This window comes from Fragaria vesca, linkage group LG2, assembly GCF_000184155.1.
Source record: "Fragaria vesca subsp. vesca linkage group LG2, FraVesHawaii_1.0, whole genome shotgun sequence".
Lineage (NCBI taxonomy): Eukaryota > Viridiplantae > Streptophyta > Magnoliopsida > Rosales > Rosaceae > Fragaria > Fragaria vesca.
Window position 1 is genome coordinate 23359487 of NC_020492.1, and position 17331 is coordinate 23376817.

General features: G+C 37.9%; 2 protein-coding genes, 1 non-coding gene and 1 pseudogene across 4 annotated transcripts; 2 read left to right on the forward strand and 2 right to left on the reverse strand.

Annotated features, from left to right (window-relative positions):
• The first annotated feature begins 34 nt into the window (after window positions 1-34).
• Window positions 35-3655, forward strand: LOC101310671 (transcription factor E2FC-like). The gene is made up of 13 exons (XM_004292905.1): window positions 35-253; window positions 918-1155; window positions 1322-1407; window positions 1514-1602; window positions 1682-1730; window positions 2240-2292; window positions 2379-2429; window positions 2550-2598; window positions 2693-2758; window positions 2838-2914; window positions 3032-3218; window positions 3337-3394; window positions 3481-3655. The coding sequence occupies exons 1-13, from the start codon at window positions 35-37 to the stop codon at window positions 3489-3491; spliced, it is 1233 nt and encodes a 410-aa protein (XP_004292953.1). The 3' UTR covers window positions 3492-3655.
• Window positions 3656-4050: 395 nt separating this feature from the next.
• Window positions 4051-6639, reverse strand: LOC101309316 (HVA22-like protein i-like). The gene is made up of 7 exons (XM_004291321.1): window positions 6517-6639; window positions 5775-5815; window positions 5584-5682; window positions 5444-5500; window positions 5290-5353; window positions 4973-5188; window positions 4051-4666 (listed from the first exon to the last, which is right to left on the reverse strand). The coding sequence occupies exons 2-7, from the start codon at window positions 5804-5806 to the stop codon at window positions 4244-4246; spliced, it is 891 nt and encodes a 296-aa protein (XP_004291369.1). The 5' UTR covers window positions 5807-5815; window positions 6517-6639; the 3' UTR covers window positions 4051-4243.
• Window positions 6640-8631: 1992 nt separating this feature from the next.
• On the forward strand, window positions 8632-12847 carry LOC101310962 (annotated as a pseudogene). Its single transcript, XR_184160.1, has 11 exons — window positions 8632-8765; window positions 9664-9729; window positions 10774-10910; window positions 11005-11076; window positions 11176-11263; window positions 11353-11546; window positions 11639-11754; window positions 11829-12052; window positions 12144-12175; window positions 12283-12385; window positions 12477-12847. The product of XR_184160.1 is annotated as a beta-glucosidase 44-like (transcript).
• A 78-nt stretch (window positions 12848-12925) lies between these two features.
• Window positions 12926-15819, reverse strand: LOC101309606. The gene is made up of 4 exons (XR_184035.1): window positions 15120-15819; window positions 14917-14957; window positions 14331-14447; window positions 12926-13917 (listed from the first exon to the last, which is right to left on the reverse strand). It is a non-coding gene; the product is annotated as an uncharacterized LOC101309606 (transcript).
• Between the last annotated feature and the right edge of the window lie 1512 nt (window positions 15820-17331).

Consider the following 17331-nt stretch of genomic DNA (forward strand, 5'->3'; position numbering starts at 1 on the left):
TCTCTCTCTTCCTCTATTTCTCAGACTCTCAGATATGGAGGATCCGAGTCGCCTACCTCGCCCGGCTCAATTCCAGTACCATCTTCTACATCCTCACTCGCTCCAGACTCCCAGCTCTTCTCTGCCGTCGAATCCACGCCGTGTCCGCCGCTTCACTCCGCCGCCGGACCATCAAGACTCCAAACCTCAAGGCGTTTCTGACAAGGCTCTCACTTCACGCGCCGACGCGTACGCCGCTTTCTCTAAGCTTGAGGTCTGGCTCCAACTCCACCGCCTTATCTTGATTTGTATTTTTTTTTAAATTTTATTTATTTTTTTGGATTTATTTGCTTGATAGGTTTTGATTGATTTGGATTCTTGTTAGCATTGTCAAATCTGTAGAGGTCTTGATGTTTGATTCTCTTGTGTTAGTGATTTGGTTAGGTGATTTTAGCTGTTTGTGATTTGGCTTTGTGCTAATGTTGAATTCGTGATTTCGTAGCAGTAATTAGTCTTAGTATTGGTAACTATGGAGGATTCATTGTGATAGCGAAAACCGTAGCTGGTTATTTTATAAGATCTTCATAAGATCAATGATTTGAGCTGTAGAATTTCGCTACAATCATATCTCGAGTCATAGGCTTAATGCAAAGTTAATCAGTATTTCTCTGGAGTAAATAGTGTCAGCTGTTCATCAAAGTATGTAGCACTGACACTATTGATGGCAGGTTTAGGCATCGCCTAGTTGCTCTCACTCGCGCTTTTGTGTATGATGTAAGAGTGCAATTGTGATTCGTTTTGTAGTTTGGGGTTGTAGATGTGATTCATCTGCGTGGTAGTTACATGAATATCTCTTTGATTTGATATCGAGGAAGGTTGTAGTTTTGATGATATCTGTTCCTTTTGCACGTCTCTCATATAAAATGTAATTACTGCAGTTGGGGAAGATTAAAGAAGAACCAGATAATTGTGAGGCTCAGACATGTGGGCAGGCAACTGCTGCTGAACAGAAGAATGTACTTAATGCTCCTGTATCCACTATACCAAAGTCGTGGACAGGTGTGCAGAAGTTCACTAAATCAAAGGTTGCTAAGCTTATAAAATCCGAGGCTGTAAATATGGAGTCTCAAAATGGCATGGCTCCAGTTACTAGTTGCCGATATGACAGTTCTTTAGGTAAGTTGAGATTTAGATAGGGTTTTATTGATTTTTAATTTATCTCTCTACCTCCATCTGATTCTGCACACATATTAGAGCACTTCATTACATAATTTTATCCCTTATGCGTTGAATATTGAATCCTTGGTCAAGGTTATATATGCTGTGTATTTGTTGTTTGCAGGGTTGTTAACCAAGAAATTCGTCAGATTACTTCAGGACACCAAGGATAGAACTCTTGATTTAAACAAAGCAGCAAAGGTGTTGGAGGTATATCAAATGTTGTTGATAACTTGATATCAAATCCCTATTGAGTGCTCTTACGTCTGTCATATAACTTATTGTACGCTCCTGTATTCTGCCATATTTGTTACAGGTTCAAAAGAGGAGGATATATGATATTACAAATGTTCTCGAAGGAATCAATTTGTTGGTAAAAGTCTCAAAGAACCACGTCCGCTGGAAGTAATTATGTCAACCTTCTCTTGTTTTTCATTCACTTGCAATTTTTCAATTTACATGACTAATGCACCTTAATGAGCAGGGGCCATGTTGTACCGGTGGAACTGGATGATCATGTTTCTAGATTAAAGGTACATGTAAAATTCTTAATCACTTCGATCTCTTTCATATCTTGCCGCATATTGTGTGCACATATGCCAACTTGGAAAGACATTATTGAAAGAGTACTGATGTTGGTCTTGTACCAACTGGAGTTACGGCACACTCTTGTTACTGCATCCAATAATGGTGTAGACTGAGTTTCTATGTTGGAAACTATAATTGAGTCATAGTGGACACAGTGTACATGACCCATTGTTGTCTTCAGTGTTGAATGATCTGATTGGGGATGGAGTTTTCATATGAAAAGAACTGAACATTATCATCTTATCTCATTGTTGTTTACAAGCATTCTATGAGTACTTGAGTAGTTGTCGGGCGGTTAGATAAGCAATTTCAAACCTGAACTGTGGTTTTCAAACCAGTTGTGAGTGGTGTGATATCATAATTCACGGTATAATAAATTTTTGGTTTTTTATTTGTTAATCTAAAAGTAGTTTCTAATACCTCTAACCATGCAGAACATTTTGGTTTCTTTCAGGAGGAGGTCGAATCTTTATCTGCTGAAGAATGCAGGCTTAATGACGCTATAAGGTTTCTCAATTTAGAATTTATAGTGAGAATTGAGATGCTGTATCTTTCTTTTGTGTTGAGCTCTCATGATGTTTTTTTTTTTTCAGGAAAAAACGAGAGCTTATAAGGACTGTGAAGGAAGATAGGAACAATAAAAAGTATGTCCTGAAAAGGCTGAAATCACTTATGTTTTCTTCTGCATCCATTATGGTCCTGTTTTTTTTTTTTTTTTTTTTTTTTCCTGTATTTTATAATCTGCTAACAACAATTTTTGTTAGGTACCTCTTTTTGAAGGAGGGAGATATCTTGAGCCTTCCCTGCTTCCAGGTTATTATGTACTTGCATTGTGAAACTGTCATTAAAGTTGGTGGTTTATCTAATTGACTTCAATCTCATTGTTATATTATTGATGTTGTGACAGAATCAAACTCTTATTGCAATAAAAGCTCCTCATGCTAGTACTATTGAAGTTCTTGATCCTGATGAGGTGGGTATCGTGGGTGGATGTGGTTTGGGAATTTGCGAATAGCATTAACATGTGGTGTTTTTTTTTTTCACTTGATCAGGATATTGATTTTCCCCAAGGACAGTACAGAATGACAGTCAGAAGCGCCACGGGACAGATAGATTGTTACCTGTTAAGGTCTGCTATTTACATTGTAGAGATGTAGGGTAGATGTTTATATGGAGACCTTTTTCTTTTCCTGAATCACATGCATGATGTTTTGTTGAGCAACACCTTTATGCTTAATAACTGTAGTGATTACCAAAGTCAACAACAAGGCATTACCGTTAAGCAGGAAAACTCAACAAGCTCATCTCCTTGCAGTAACACTGGCTATTGCAGAATGGAAGATGGAGGGATGTCACCAGAATTTCACAGCTTACCAGACACAGAGCCAGAGGCATCTTCTGGGATGCAGAAAATTGTTCTTTCACACTTAAATGTCAGTTTTTGACCTCTCATGTAGCTTTACTAGATGCTTTTCACTCGTTGATGTACAATTCAAATATTTTTCGGTCACTGGTCATTGCTTAACCTTACCATGTCACTTCTGTTTGCAGGCCAACGATGACTATTGGTTTAGATCAGAACCAGAAGTCAGCCTTACTGATCTCTGGGGTAAGCTATATTTTCTCTAGTCCTAATTTCTTACAATTCGAAATACTCATGTATTAAAAGACTCTTCTTTTCTTGTTCACTTGCAGCAACTAATTAAACAACCCCCTTGTAGACAATTCTGTGAAGAGTGCTGCAGGGTTTGGGTTTGGCTGTAACCTAACTGTAAATAGGTACGAGGTTGTTAATTCTTCCAGACGACATGAAAGACGGTGCTCTTTCGTGTTCCAGATGCAAATCGTGTATCAAGTTTTTTTCGTTTTTTTTTTACTAACAATCCATAGTTATACCACCTGAAAGGTTTCCATGGCTGCTTAAGCCACTCAAAGCATGTATACCAGTTTCAATCAAACAAAGACCTTAAATTATTTTCCGAGAAATAATGCCATTTTTGGCAATTTTAGGCTATCAGTAATCCAACAACCTGCCTAGCTATTATTAATACTGAATGTAGAGTAGATTGTGGAACATACACTACTAGCGAGTAGCATGAGTTTGATAAGCAGTCACTGAAAATTTAAACAAGGATCACCATAATTTCACCTAATTTCTTATCTCAAACCTATTCCTCTTATCCATCACCATCTATCAATTTAAGTTGAAGAAACACATTAGGTACTAGTGGACCCTTCACTACGTTATTTGAGAAGTTAATTAACTACCACAAAATCAGAACCCTTTGTTGATATGCTAAATGACGTTCAATTAATAAAAGGAATGGAATGGAAAACTAGTGGACACCACAAATTTACATCAGTGTCTAGTGGCTACATCAACAGTTTAATGAGCATCATTTGTCCGGCTACTGTTTAGCTAGCTTTGGAAGCCGAATTTTTCAGAAGACAGACTGCTTCAACGGCTTGATCCTGCTACTGTAGAACGGGTTTTCCTTAACGATGCTCGGGTTTGCCGAATGGTACCTTCCATTAGTGTATCTTTTGGGGGAGGAATTGTACTTTCAGTTGCTGCAGTGGACGTCACTGCATCAACCTGCATTGCCTCCACCTCTTCAGCTGGTTTAGATTGGCTAGATGATTCAGGTGGAGCTGGTGTTTTCTGAGTATTAGAACCTGCTGCTTGGGGTGCAGCTTTAGGCTTTGGTAAAGGAGCCAATGCTTCTAATATCTCTCTTTGGTCCTTACTAGAAGTTGTACTGGACGTGGGAGATGGTGGTTCTTCGGGTTGAGATTGCGGCGTTGCAGCTGGTTGGCGATTTGGAGCTGGAGCAGGCTGGCGAGCAGCAGGGGGTTGGCGACCCCTAACACCTGGTTGTGGCTGCAAGTTAAAGAGTATAACCTTTCTTAGCAGGGTCCCGAAAATACTTAAATTTGAGGTTACATAATATACATGCAAGACTGCAGTAACTATATAAACATTAAGGGATCAGATGACAGTCATGACACATGCATGTAGTATATTCAGAGTATAAAGAATAAGAAATTACTATGTCTCAGAAGGCATAATGCATTTGGATTCTTATAACATAACAACTTGAAATGGAACTATACAACATTTGCTTAAAACAGTTATGGTGTATCACACAGAACTAAGCTAATATCAAGTCTGATTCAAGTCACATACCTGAGCAGGGCGAGGCCTTGGTGTTGGTGTTGATTGTGCAGCAACATACTGTAAAATATCAAATACTCTGGTCTGACCATAGCTTGCAGCTCTTTGCCAATATACAATAGCGATATCACCAGCCCTAGTTCTTAGTTCCAACAAGTTCCTATCAATATCGTTCTCATGCTTTGCGAGATATGGTCTAAAGAAGGAATCATACACATAAGTCGTTCCCTGGATAATAAAAAGTAGCTGTCAGTACACAAAGAAAAGAGTTTACTAACAATAACGCAAACGGACAGTAAGTAAGCTGATCACCGAGAGGGATAATATACCTTTGTTTTAGGGAACCACAGATATATGATGAAAAGCAACTTAGCTTCACTATACATTGGAACCCTTCAAGAAATAAGACACCTAAAATGAGACAACTAACTGCCACACTAAATCATATCTTAATTTACTAGTATAGAAACACAAATTCCTTACCATGAAACAAAAGTATCACCAACTCTCTCGCATACTGTCAAAACAGCCACCAAAATCCTGCAACTCGAGAAGAAAAGAAGATCAGCAGATGGACCGTCAATGACTATTTCAGACACAAGTAACAGTTCATATAACTATACCAATACTGGCACCAAAAGCGAAGTTGCTCAATCTCTGGCTTGTTCTTCTCAACAGTTTTGTAGCACTCATAGGCTGGATAAGCATAGCCAAGGATCATCCTGCAAATGTTTCAATTGGGGGCATTAAAATCCGAAGAGAACCATATGCACATTTCAAGTAATAAGACAGGGAGGGTCGTTCGATGACATACACCAGTCCTCTGGTAAGAAATGATCCTATCATCTTGTGTACCTAACAATAGAAAAAGAAAACAAGTTAATTAGCCACCGAGTCAAATCAACATTCTGGAAAAAGTAACAATACAAAAGAACAAAACAGCTCACGTCCATACCAAGCAACTGCAAAACTTTATTCTTATAATCATACAAAATCTAACACATGCTCCTAAAAAATTAGATATGAACCAACGATTAACAAAACTAAAAGCAGATAAAATCACAAAACACAAGATTAAAACCATAATCGGATTCCGAAACAAAAACAGAAGAAAATCAAACAAAAGTTCCTCTCCTTCTCTGGTTCATATAACTATCATATAATGCGGGTTAGTCTAGCAAATTAGACTCACAGAATTGAATTTTATGATCAAAAAAAGCATAAAACCCTTGAAAAATCAAACTCATGACCTCGATTTTCCTCGAAAACTTCTCCCTTTCTAATCAAAAAGCAAAGATCAACACCAGGTTCATAAAAAACAATTGAAAACACTCAAGTTCATGATCACTGCCCTAGAAAAAAAATCTCAACCAGCCTCATTGCCCTATCACAAATTCGAAAAACCGAAACTCACTTATTACAAAATCGGATGCAGATAACGAATCTCAGTTCAAATCAAAACACACACGAATACTGCAAATCGTAACAGTAAAATCTCAAAGTCTCGGAGATTGAGTGAGAAAGCCGATGAGTACCTCTCGAAGACTATTCCGAACCTGTTTTATCGGATTAAGAACAAGAAAAACGAATAGCGAGTGTTGCGAGAACGCGAATCGCCGTCGTCGGAAAACAGCGCCGCCGCAACGCCACGGCGTAGAGTCTCCGGTGTCGGCGGAGAGAGAGAGAGAGAGAGAGAGTGTTTAAATTTTTGGATTTGATTTTAACAGTTTTGGCGTCTTGGGTTTTTGGGTTCCGTATAAACCAGAGCGAAGAGTCTTGCGTGTATCTAGGGTGCATGACACGCCATACGCTTTAGGCCCTAATCACCGTTAAAGCTAAAACAAACGGCTCACCTTTCTCCTTTTCCCATCAAATCGTGACAGATCATCTTCACGGACCGCATTATTCGGGCTGACGCTCTTGCCCTTGTGTATCAAGAGTGATGTTCACGTTATTTTTGGTACTATATGAGTAAGGAGTGGCAATTTCGTCAATTGACGTGAGGCGTGACCCGGGAAATTTTTCACCGTCAGTGTTGGAAATTAGCACATGGTAAAGTGGATGGTTTAGATTCTGTGATGAGTGTAAAGTATGTGATGAGTGGATAAGATGGATAACGATATCAAAAGGTTAATATATAGTGCGGTGGGGTCTATGGAATAACGGTAACCTCCCCATTGGATTCTTTGTTTAAGACCAAGCAAGAGTAATTACTTGTCTTTTCACTATGTTTTTCACTGTTTTACATTAAATGAGGAGACAAAGTGATGAAGGAAAGAAGCAAAAGATTCATAATAGAATGGGACAAGTAGGTCTAGCTCAATCATAATCTATTTTCAAGTGAATAATGTTTAAAATTTAATTTCATAACCTAAAGTGTCATATTTGGTCGTATGTTGAGTTCAACCATTCTGGATAGATGAATTCAATAGATAAAAACGAAGTTGTGTTACTACTACAGTACGTTGAGTTCAACCATTCTGGATAGATGGATTCGATAGGTAAAGACGAAGTTGTGTTACTACTACAGTAATAACATCAGTAATGCTTATATACGTGCCCTAAACGACTAGTATAACGGTATTATTGTATAGTGCGGTGGGGTCTATGGAATAACTGTAACCTCCCCATTGGATTCTTTGTTTAAGACCTAGCAAGAGTAATTAATTGTCTTTCACTATGTTTTTCACTGTTTTACATCAAATGAGGAGACAAAGTGATGAAGGAAAGAAGCAAAAGGTTCATAATACAAGAATGGGACAAGTAGGTCTAGCCCAATCATAATCTATTTTAAAGTGAATAATGTTTAAAATTTAGCTTCATGACTTATAATTTCATATTTGGTCGTACATCGAGTTTAATATTTTTATAAATATATGGATTCGATATGTAAAGACGGAGTTGTGTTGCTACTACACAGTAATAACATCAATAATGCTTATATACGTGCCCATAAAGAACTCGTATAACGGTATAAGCAGCTAAAGTGGCTCACCTCATGAAATTATTCATGCTTTCTGGCTTTGGTACGGATTTCAAATAAAAGGAGCATCGTTATTGTCCCCGAGTGACACAACTTTGATATAATAACGGGGACTTATAAATTAAACACGCATGGATTAGTTATAAATAAACTTAGTGGTAGGACTATGGGCCATGGGAAGTGGGCTCAAGATTTTGTGAGTCGGTAGCTAGAAGCCACAATATTGAATATTGTCTATGATGGTAAATAATAATGAGAAAAAGAACATGCCTTGAGCTTTAGGCTGTTTCCTAACGTAGAGGAGAAGTTGCAATCCGACTAATCATTAAAGCTCTAAAGTGTAAATATGCAGATAAATGAGATTCTTCCCTAGCTAGCTACTCCACTGTGGCCACCACATGAGGATGAGAAAGTAATCCGACTCCATTTTCGTTACAAGTTTAAAGCTCATTTTTAACTTTTCGATTGACCACGAAAATTATCGAATTACTGGAATAGGGTGTGTACACAGTCAAGAATCGAGTAACAAAAATCATCCCGAAGTAATTAGCTATATTACAAATAAGTGTTTTACGCGAGTTTCAGTCGACAAAAGGAAAGCGCAAATAAGCTTAAAAACAACCTGAAGAAGAAAGAACAAAAAAAATAAGAAAAGCTAGTGGTGAGTATTGGTGATTTGGAAGCCACAATGGACCCTGGCATGGCATATATATACGATGATGCAGAAATAGGGGGTTCCAATAGGCTTATGGGATGTAGCCTAATTGCCCAAATACCATGTGAATCGAAAGTGGGGATGGATGGAGGTTGCAATAAGCCTATGTATGTTCACTATGTTGCCTTGGATTTTACGTCTTCTCATTCTCTGTTACAAAAAAGAAAGTAGAACTAGTACTTGAAGATGGGGGGTGGGAATGTGAGAATTGAGATATTGTCTAATATATATAAATTCCATAATAGATGGGACACTATGGAAGGACATGAGTCCCCCCACTCTGCTTGGTTGCTCAAATTCATGTGCTTGTAATAATACTTGTTTGTTCGCATGTCATTCTCAATGTAAGGCAATCTTACCCACCATGCATATAAGCATATTTCACTCTACCTACCTTTTCTTAAGGAATTGTGTAATGAAATTATGAGACTACCCACTAAGGAATTGGCACTTACTATATTTGGTGCTCCATGATGGCATTGCACCCTCCCAGCTACAAGCCCTAAATGTAGGGGTTCTCAAATCTTAACCCCTAAATGTGCGTAGTTTTGACGAATTATGAGAATCGTTCACATCGCATCTATTCCATGACGGTACGTACTTGCTACACGGTTACTACTTACTAGTCTATTCATTTTGCTACAATGGAACGAGTACGTTTAGCCAACACATTCTCCATTGGTAAAACTACATTGACTTGTAGTTAGTGCCTCACAATAGCGATAGCAAATGTGGGGAGTAAAACTACATTGACTTGTAGTTAGTGCCTCGCAATAGCGATAGCAAATGTGGGGATTTTTGGGCCTGCCTTCATGGTCACATTGGTCCGATTGGGAGCCCATATATTCATGGGGTGTTTCGCACCCAATGATCCTCCGTTCGAGCGCCAAACTTTTTAGTTCGTTTGGCAACTAGCACATTCATGTTCATTCATTTTTTGTGGGATGTGAAGGCCTTTATATTTTCATTGAAACATGAACATGACATTTAACTTTGTTCATGCAGATTAACATGGCAAAAGCTGGACTACAGGCGATTCACCGTACACCAGACGGTGCCGTTAACTGAAGGGTAGTTAAGTAATTTCGGTTCGTCACGGTAACTGCCTGATTTCACTGCTCTATTGAGGGATAGAACAGAGAATTCGCCTATATGCTTCGTCAACTATCGATCGATTCGACTCAAATAACGCAGAGAGGTTGCCGAGAGAGAAGAGTGGAATCATTTCTAAAGGATTGGAAGATAAAATCCGGATCTGGAATCGGAAATCCAGAGAGATTAACGACGAAGCTTATTGCCTGGAGTTCTGAGTCATCGCCGGAAACCCAATACAATCTGATTCAGGTTCTTTCTCTTTCTCAATATCACGATTTGTTAGACATAACCAAAAGAGTGTTAGAAGATAATTAAAAAGTCTGTTTTAGCTAATTAATTGTGTTTAGATTCAGTAATCAGTCTGCCAGCTGTCAAGCATGTTGTGGCTCTCGTTTGTCTACGTAGCTCTTCTATCTGATATTTGTTGTTTTGTAATAAGCAGCTGAGGTATTATCCTTGCCATGTTATCAAAGAGCAGCTTACGGATCTGAAGTGAATTATATCGAATGGGTTGCGAGAGCATTACTGATATGTTGTCAACCTGCTTTGACTTATAGTTTATTGATTAGTCGTGGTGTAATATACTACATAGAGCGAAGGATTTGTTGGATGATTAGCTAATTGAACTTCGGGTGATGTGTGATTCTGCTACAACACTGCTTGAAAGATTTTGCTATCAAATCTAGCTTAAAATTTTGTTGTCATGACTGTCTTAAGAATGCAATTCTGTTGAATCATATGAGTTTGCAGTGATTCTGTTGCGCCAATATAATTATGGAGAACCCCAAATCTCCATACGATTCTTTGTTAGGGTTCTTTGATGTTTTACATGTTTCTCTGTTATCTGCATTGTTTAGATTTTAACCAGTTGCGGCATGTCTTGAGCATGTTAGATTTAAAATAGGGTAAACTTGAATTCAATATCGAGTATTTCTCTTATGCATAACTGTGAATACTTTGTTGTGTTCTGGGAATGCCAGTGGTTTGAGTTTTTAACTGTTAGATTTAATGGAGAAATAGATGTCACGGGTTGAAAATTTGTAAAGTATGTAAGATTGAAAGTCTGGTTTTGTTGTCACAGGAAGACATTGATATCATGCAGGACCTAAATTTTGATATCTATAGGTTCTCAATATCATGGTCAAGAATCTTCCCAGGTATATTATATTTCTTCATCATTCACTTGAACGTTTCATATATGTTTGTATTTGCTTTGATCAGTTCTTTTGTGTCTTGTACTCAAATATGTAGATGGAATTGGGAAAGTGAATTGGAAAGGAGTTGCATATTACAACCGGTTAATCAATTACTCGCTCGAAAGAGGTCAGGCAAATGCTGTAGATTAGAACATAGAAAATGCTGATATTGCTATCAATGTATAATATTGCTTGATTTGATTGTTCTATATGCCTTGTTCCGCAGGCATTACCCATTATGCAAATTTGCATCACTATGATCTTCCCCTAGCACTTGAGCAAGAGTACCTAGGATTCTTAAGTGGCAGAGTGGTGTAAGTACTTAATTTGGAATTGAGATTAGTTTGACAAATTTTTATAAATAGTAGCACTTGAATTTTGAGATATGCTTCAAACTTGATAGGAAGGATTTCGCGGAATTTTGCTTCAAGACATATGGAGACAGAGCCAAGAACTGGACAACATTCAATGAGCCTAGAGTGGTGGCTGCTCTTGGCTATGACAATGCACTGAATCCTCCGGCACGGTGCTCCAAAGCAGGCAAAGCTTATGGAAATTGCACGGCTGGGAATTCAGAGATACCGCGAAAAGTATCAGGTAAAAAACCATTGATGATCTCAATTTGATTCTTGAGAATATATGAAATGTTTGTATCGATTAGCAGATGCTGAGGTATGTGCATTTTTCAGAAAACACAAAAAGGAAGTATTGGTATTCTCTTGGACTTCAACTGGTATGAACCTCTTACCAGTTCAAAGGATGACAGAGATGCAGCTCAAAGGGCAAGAGACTTTCATATTGGATGGTAATAGGTCAAGCTTTAGATGCAATGTAGACCTCAATCTATTACAGGGTTAACAACTTGTGACTGTTCAATAGGTTCATTCATCCGATTGTATATGGGGAGCATCCAAAAACAATGCAACATATTGTTGGCGATAGGCTACCAAAGTTTACGAAAAAGGAGGTTAAGATGGTGAAGGGGTCAATAGATTTTGTAGACATCAACCAGTATACTACTTATTACATGTATGATCCACATCAAAACAAAACAAAACCAAATGCCTTGGGATACCAAAATGACTGGAATGCCGGATTTTCTTGTAAGATGCTCCTCTTCTTTATCTAGCTAAGACATAGAATTTTGCTTAAATGATATAGTCATGACTCAATCATCTGTCATGAGTTTTGCAGATGAGAAGAATGGAGTGCTTATCAGTCCTCTGGTAAATTTCAATCTAAACACACATAAATTGCTTTCATCACTTGGAATTAGGCCTTCAGTTCACTCCTTTCGTTTTGATGTATGATCCATATATTGAGCATTTTGCAGGCATATTCTTCTTGGCTCTACCAAGTACCATGGGGTTTGTACAAGTGTGTAACGTACATAAAAAAGCACTATGAGAACCCAACTGTGATTATATCTGAAAACAGTACTACTCTACAAAAACCTCTTCCTTTTCTCTTCATTATGTTTTTCCTTGCCAGCAGTTCATCAATTCATGCATGTTGTTTGATTTGAAGGCATGGATAACCCGGGAAACCAGACGCTCCAAGAGGCATTGCATGACACCAATAGGATCGGCTTCTACAAAAGCTATCTGGAGCAACTGAAGAAGGCAGTTGATGAGGGCGCCAATGTGGTAGGCTATTTTGCCTGGTCATTGCTGGACAACTTTGAACGGAGATTGGGTTACACTTCAAAGTTTGGCATAGTCTATGTTGACTTCACCACCCTAAAGAGATATCCAAAGATGTCTGCCTATTGGTTCAAGAAACTGCTTACCAAAAAGAAGCATTAGATAGATTTCATGTCAAGCATTAGTGTTTGAGGAGCTCATAACACCGGCCAAGTAATAACATGTGTTCTTGCCGATCAACAATATATATTGACTAGAATGGTGCTCGCACTTTGCTGCTAGATTTGTTTTTGCTAACAATATACAAATGAGTTACTTTTTTTTATTAAAAGTGAAAACACACTACATATCAGTAGTGTATCACACAGTAATCGGAATAATACATCAAACAATAATGCAGAGTATGAAAGACAATTGTATGCCTCCAAAATTGTGAAGAGTTTACAAAGCCTCTAGGTCCTGCAACTCTACCGTGTTACTTGATTCTTCTTTAGAAGACTTTCTAATGTTAACAATATCTTCCACACCTCAAGCCTAAAGCACGCTAGTCTCATCCAGCTTGTCTTCTCTAAGTTTCTCATGCATAACTGTTTCATACCTACTTTTCAACGATCATATATACATGTACTGAAGATTAATTGAAGAATATAAACATATTGTGGATCTCATCAAACTAGTTGGACCATTATATTGCAATGAAGTTACATATCACCGCTTGAAGTTCTGATGGATTACGATGATTATGAAATCAAAGGAAAACATCCATATTACCATATATGCATGGACAAGTAGGGATCGAAATGATAGAAAATGGAAGGAAAAAATATGCGCAATAGAGAGGAACCATATATATGTACTCATATAGATACATACTGGTCCAACTAAGATATGAAGTGGATAGCTAAGGTGTAGGTGTTTGTCAAAGTTCAAAGTTTCAGTACTAGACTGGGGAAAGTGTAAAAGGAATGTATATTGGTATAAGTATGCCTCCTTTTTTTGTATTTCTGCTGTTTCACTACAACAAATTCAACGTTCTCTGATCTCAGAATCTGGAAGGCCAACAGTGCAGATGTTACTTGTGGACTCTGGGTTAAAGATAAATGAAAAGGCAATGAGCTCTGATAATAAGAACAGAATGACCAGAAAAGGATGTGCATCAAGTAAAGCAACCAGGATGAGGTTCGATTCAGAAATACCAAATTAAAAGGCAAAGGCATGACAATTAAATTCAAGCTTGATAGAAAGTAAGAAATAAACCTAATAAATTAGACAGTAATTACCTTTATCAGCTTATGTGCCATAGATGGAGTTATACTCACCGCCCTCTACAAGAAATGAGCAAACACATTAGATATTCAGATAAATAATGGGAAGGAAATAGTATCCTATAATAACATCCGTGGAACTCTGAACCACATTTGATATTCCTAACATGCTTTCTGGACTCTCCATATAGTCATGCGTTGACAAACATGAACAACTGGGTATGTTTGAATGAAATTGCAACCATTATAAGTCAACAAATTTATAAATAGGGATTCAGGAGAAACTAGTCTGGTTATTGTAATCGTCAAAACCGAGCAATGCATACAAAAATGGATGACAAGTAATACATAACTTAAAGTAATGCCACTAACTTCAAAAGTCACAAATCCAATCAATTCCCAAATTGAACTTGGGTAGAAGAGTATAGCTATAGTATATACTGACATATGATATACTATGTAGTCTAATATACCTGAAAGAGCTCAATGGCAGCTCTAACATTCCCTTCTTCTACTTTTTCCCTTGCCAAATCATGAAATTCTTCCTCCTCACCATCAGAGGTATGATGATTCGCCACAAAAAAGAAAAACTAAAAAACAAAAAAATGTGAATACAGCAGTTTGCTTTTGGAAATTAATTGTTACATAATGCATCAAAATCTCTTTGACAAAATGGCATCAGACAACAATTTGAATAGCAATGCTCACTTCATGCTATACACTTCTGACAAATCACATAGTATTTACACCAACATATGAGAAGATATTACAGGTTTTGAAGAGTACAGCTGTCTCAGAGAAAATAAGAATCAACACAAATTACACAAAAAGCCCCTTCCAGACAAATAATTGAAGGCATTGTCAAAAATATTGTTTTGAAATAACCATATCTACCTTGAAAATTTGTTACTTGACCTATTATGACAAAACCAATACAAAATTCGTGCATGTTTTTTCAATGAGATAAATAATTGGCAGTATATTGACCAAACTGATATATGGAAGCGGCAAGCTCATGCACGTGCCAAGAATGCTGTAGTTAATATAATTAGAACATACCTTAACAATAGAGTCAGGCTTTATATTCCTGCCTCTTGCCCCTGCAGATAGTTTCGTATCAGATGCAAGAACATAGAATATGAATTATCGCAAGGCCATGATATTGTATAAGAATATAATCTGTTATAAATCCAAACTGAAGAAGCATTTCAAATATATGATCATGAGGCCATGTGCTTTAATGTAGACAAGAATTCAATTACCCTGTCCAACGCCTAAACAGTATGGATCCCTCAACCCATTCATAAATTCATCGATTTCAACGCCGCATTCGTATCCGAAAATGTGCACAAACCCGTTCAAATCCACACGATGTACTCCACCTTCAAACCCGTTCTTCAGTGAAATCAATTTGAAACGTTTTGATCATCTCCGTCTAATTGTGCAGGACGCTTTGCAAGATGGAGCTCCGGTGCCTTCCCTTCCAACCATGCAGCTAGTCATCGAACTGGTTTCAACATTCATGAAAGTATCTAATATAATCACAACCTCCTATTCTATTCCCTTCCAACCCTGCAGCCGGTCATTTGAACTCAGTTCAATGTTCACGAGAAGGATGCGATAAAAACTAAAGCTTCCTTTCTATCAGCTACACTTGTAACAGTTTCAAGCAGCCAACATTTCACTATCTAATGATATACACAGCTTTCCTAAATATGTTATGGCCTCTAAACCTTTCATAACAACAGAACTTGTTGCCAGTGAACTACAACCAAATGTGTGGCACTATTTGATGCTTTGAACCTAAAGCAACTATGTACATGAAATTCTAAAAACCTGAGCTTCAAACTTGACTAGGCCTCAATTTCCTGAATCTAAACCAACATGTAATTCCCAATTTCCTGAGTTAACTAAACTACTGTCAACACCACATAAATCAAATCAAGTATACAAACATGCATCTTGAACTTCTCCAAACTGCATAATTTCTGTTCTCTGCCAACACCAACAGTTGATGATTTCCAAGATTTAGTTTTCATCCTTCAATTCTGGAAAATTAATAAAATGGCTACACACAACCAACTTCGCCCATCCTAAACAGAAACCTTAACCAGCATCTATCACCGCCACTTCCGCCGCCAAACAACACTGCCTATAATCCCAACTTCTCCAAATATTCAATCCAAACTTGAATTCAATTATACAAAGAGGTATAACTCGAAGATTATATCATCTTTCATACCTCACTTGTTATTGACGGTGGCCGGAAAGCATCACACCCTCGCCGGGAAACTCCTTGAGCTTCAATTAATCGATTCTCACTCATGGAGGCTCCTCTGAAGAATTCGAGACCACAGGTAGAACAAGGATGGTGATACGAAGCTACCAATACCGGTCACGCTCGCCGCCGTCGCCGGAATCGGAAAATCGACCGGAAACCCAGAAATTCTTCTCTCCTTCTTTTCTCTCTCGTCGAAGCTCCTCTTCGAAAACGAAGAACATAGTGAGGTCGGGGACGACGAGACGAAGCCGTGGCCACCGGTTGGACGCCGAGAGACGGCCGGACGACGGAGGGAGCGATCGGAGGTCTCCGCCTGCTCGAAACGACGTCGGTCCGGGACTGGGTCGAGCTGATCTGATTCCTCTATATAAATCAACGGTCCAGATCTGGCCGTTTAGAGATCAACGGTCCAGATTTAACGGCCCTAAAAATATATTTTTAATTATTTTTTAGATAATACCAACTTTCAAAAATCATTAAAAATAGCTCCGATGTCCAAACGATGTTTCGCAAAATCCTACAAACTCATAACGACGTCTAATTAATCCTATAGGCTTGAAAGACAAAATTCGACAAACCAAAAATTTGAATAATTTTCGAAAACCACAAATAAATTGAAGAATAATATAAATTGAAATAAAAATAGCTCGAAAAATAATTTAAAAAAAAATAGAAAACTGAAATTCCGAGATATTACAAAGCCTCTGCATCCATTATTAATTGGTTTTGGATGTAAATCCAAACTACTTTATTGGGGTATCGGTATATATGAAAGCCAATCTCCAATGGTGCAAGCCTACCACACCAGGTCAAAACTTAATCAAAACACTAGTAACTTAAAAAAATAAAAAACTAAGATCAAAACACTTAAATGAAAGGCTCAAATCATATCTTAATTAATAAAAAATCAATCATTAAAATAGTCGGGACAGACCTAAACATGACTTGAATTATTCGTCCCGTGTCCCATCCTGTTGTATAGGGACAAGACGAGATGAGACAGGATGAGCCTGACATTTAGAGATTTAAATCCTATTTCGTTCGGACAAATTTCGGGACGAACCCGAGACGAATTTAAGATTACGGGGTTTTATGCCCGTCCCTACCTTTCTTCACACTTATATTCAAGATAAACCAAAAAGACAAAAGAAAAAACAAGTGGTGTCTTATGCAAGTGGTATCTTATTGTTTGA

Bases quoted from the DNA above. Each gene is read 5' to 3' on its own strand.
- LOC101310671 (XM_004292905.1), top strand. From the start codon at position 35: ATGGAGGATCCGAGTCGCCTACCTCGCCCGGCTCAATTCCAGTACCAT. The intron at 1,731-2,239 runs GTACATGTAAAA...GGTTTCTTTCAG, and splicing joins ATCATGTTTCTAGATTAAAG to GAGGAGGTCGAATCTTTATC. The intron at 2,430-2,549 runs GTATGTCCTGAA...AATTTTTGTTAG, and splicing joins GAAGATAGGAACAATAAAAA to GTACCTCTTTTTGAAGGAGG.
- LOC101309316 (XM_004291321.1), bottom strand. From the start codon at position 5,806: ATGATAGGATCATTTCTTACCAGAGGACTGGT. The intron at 5,683-5,774 runs GTATGTCATCGA...AAACATTTGCAG, and splicing joins TTTCTTACCAGAGGACTGGT to GATGATCCTTGGCTATGCTT. The intron at 5,354-5,443 runs GTAAGGAATTTG...TATTTCTTGAAG, and splicing joins GGTGATACTTTTGTTTCATG to GGTTCCAATGTATAGTGAAG.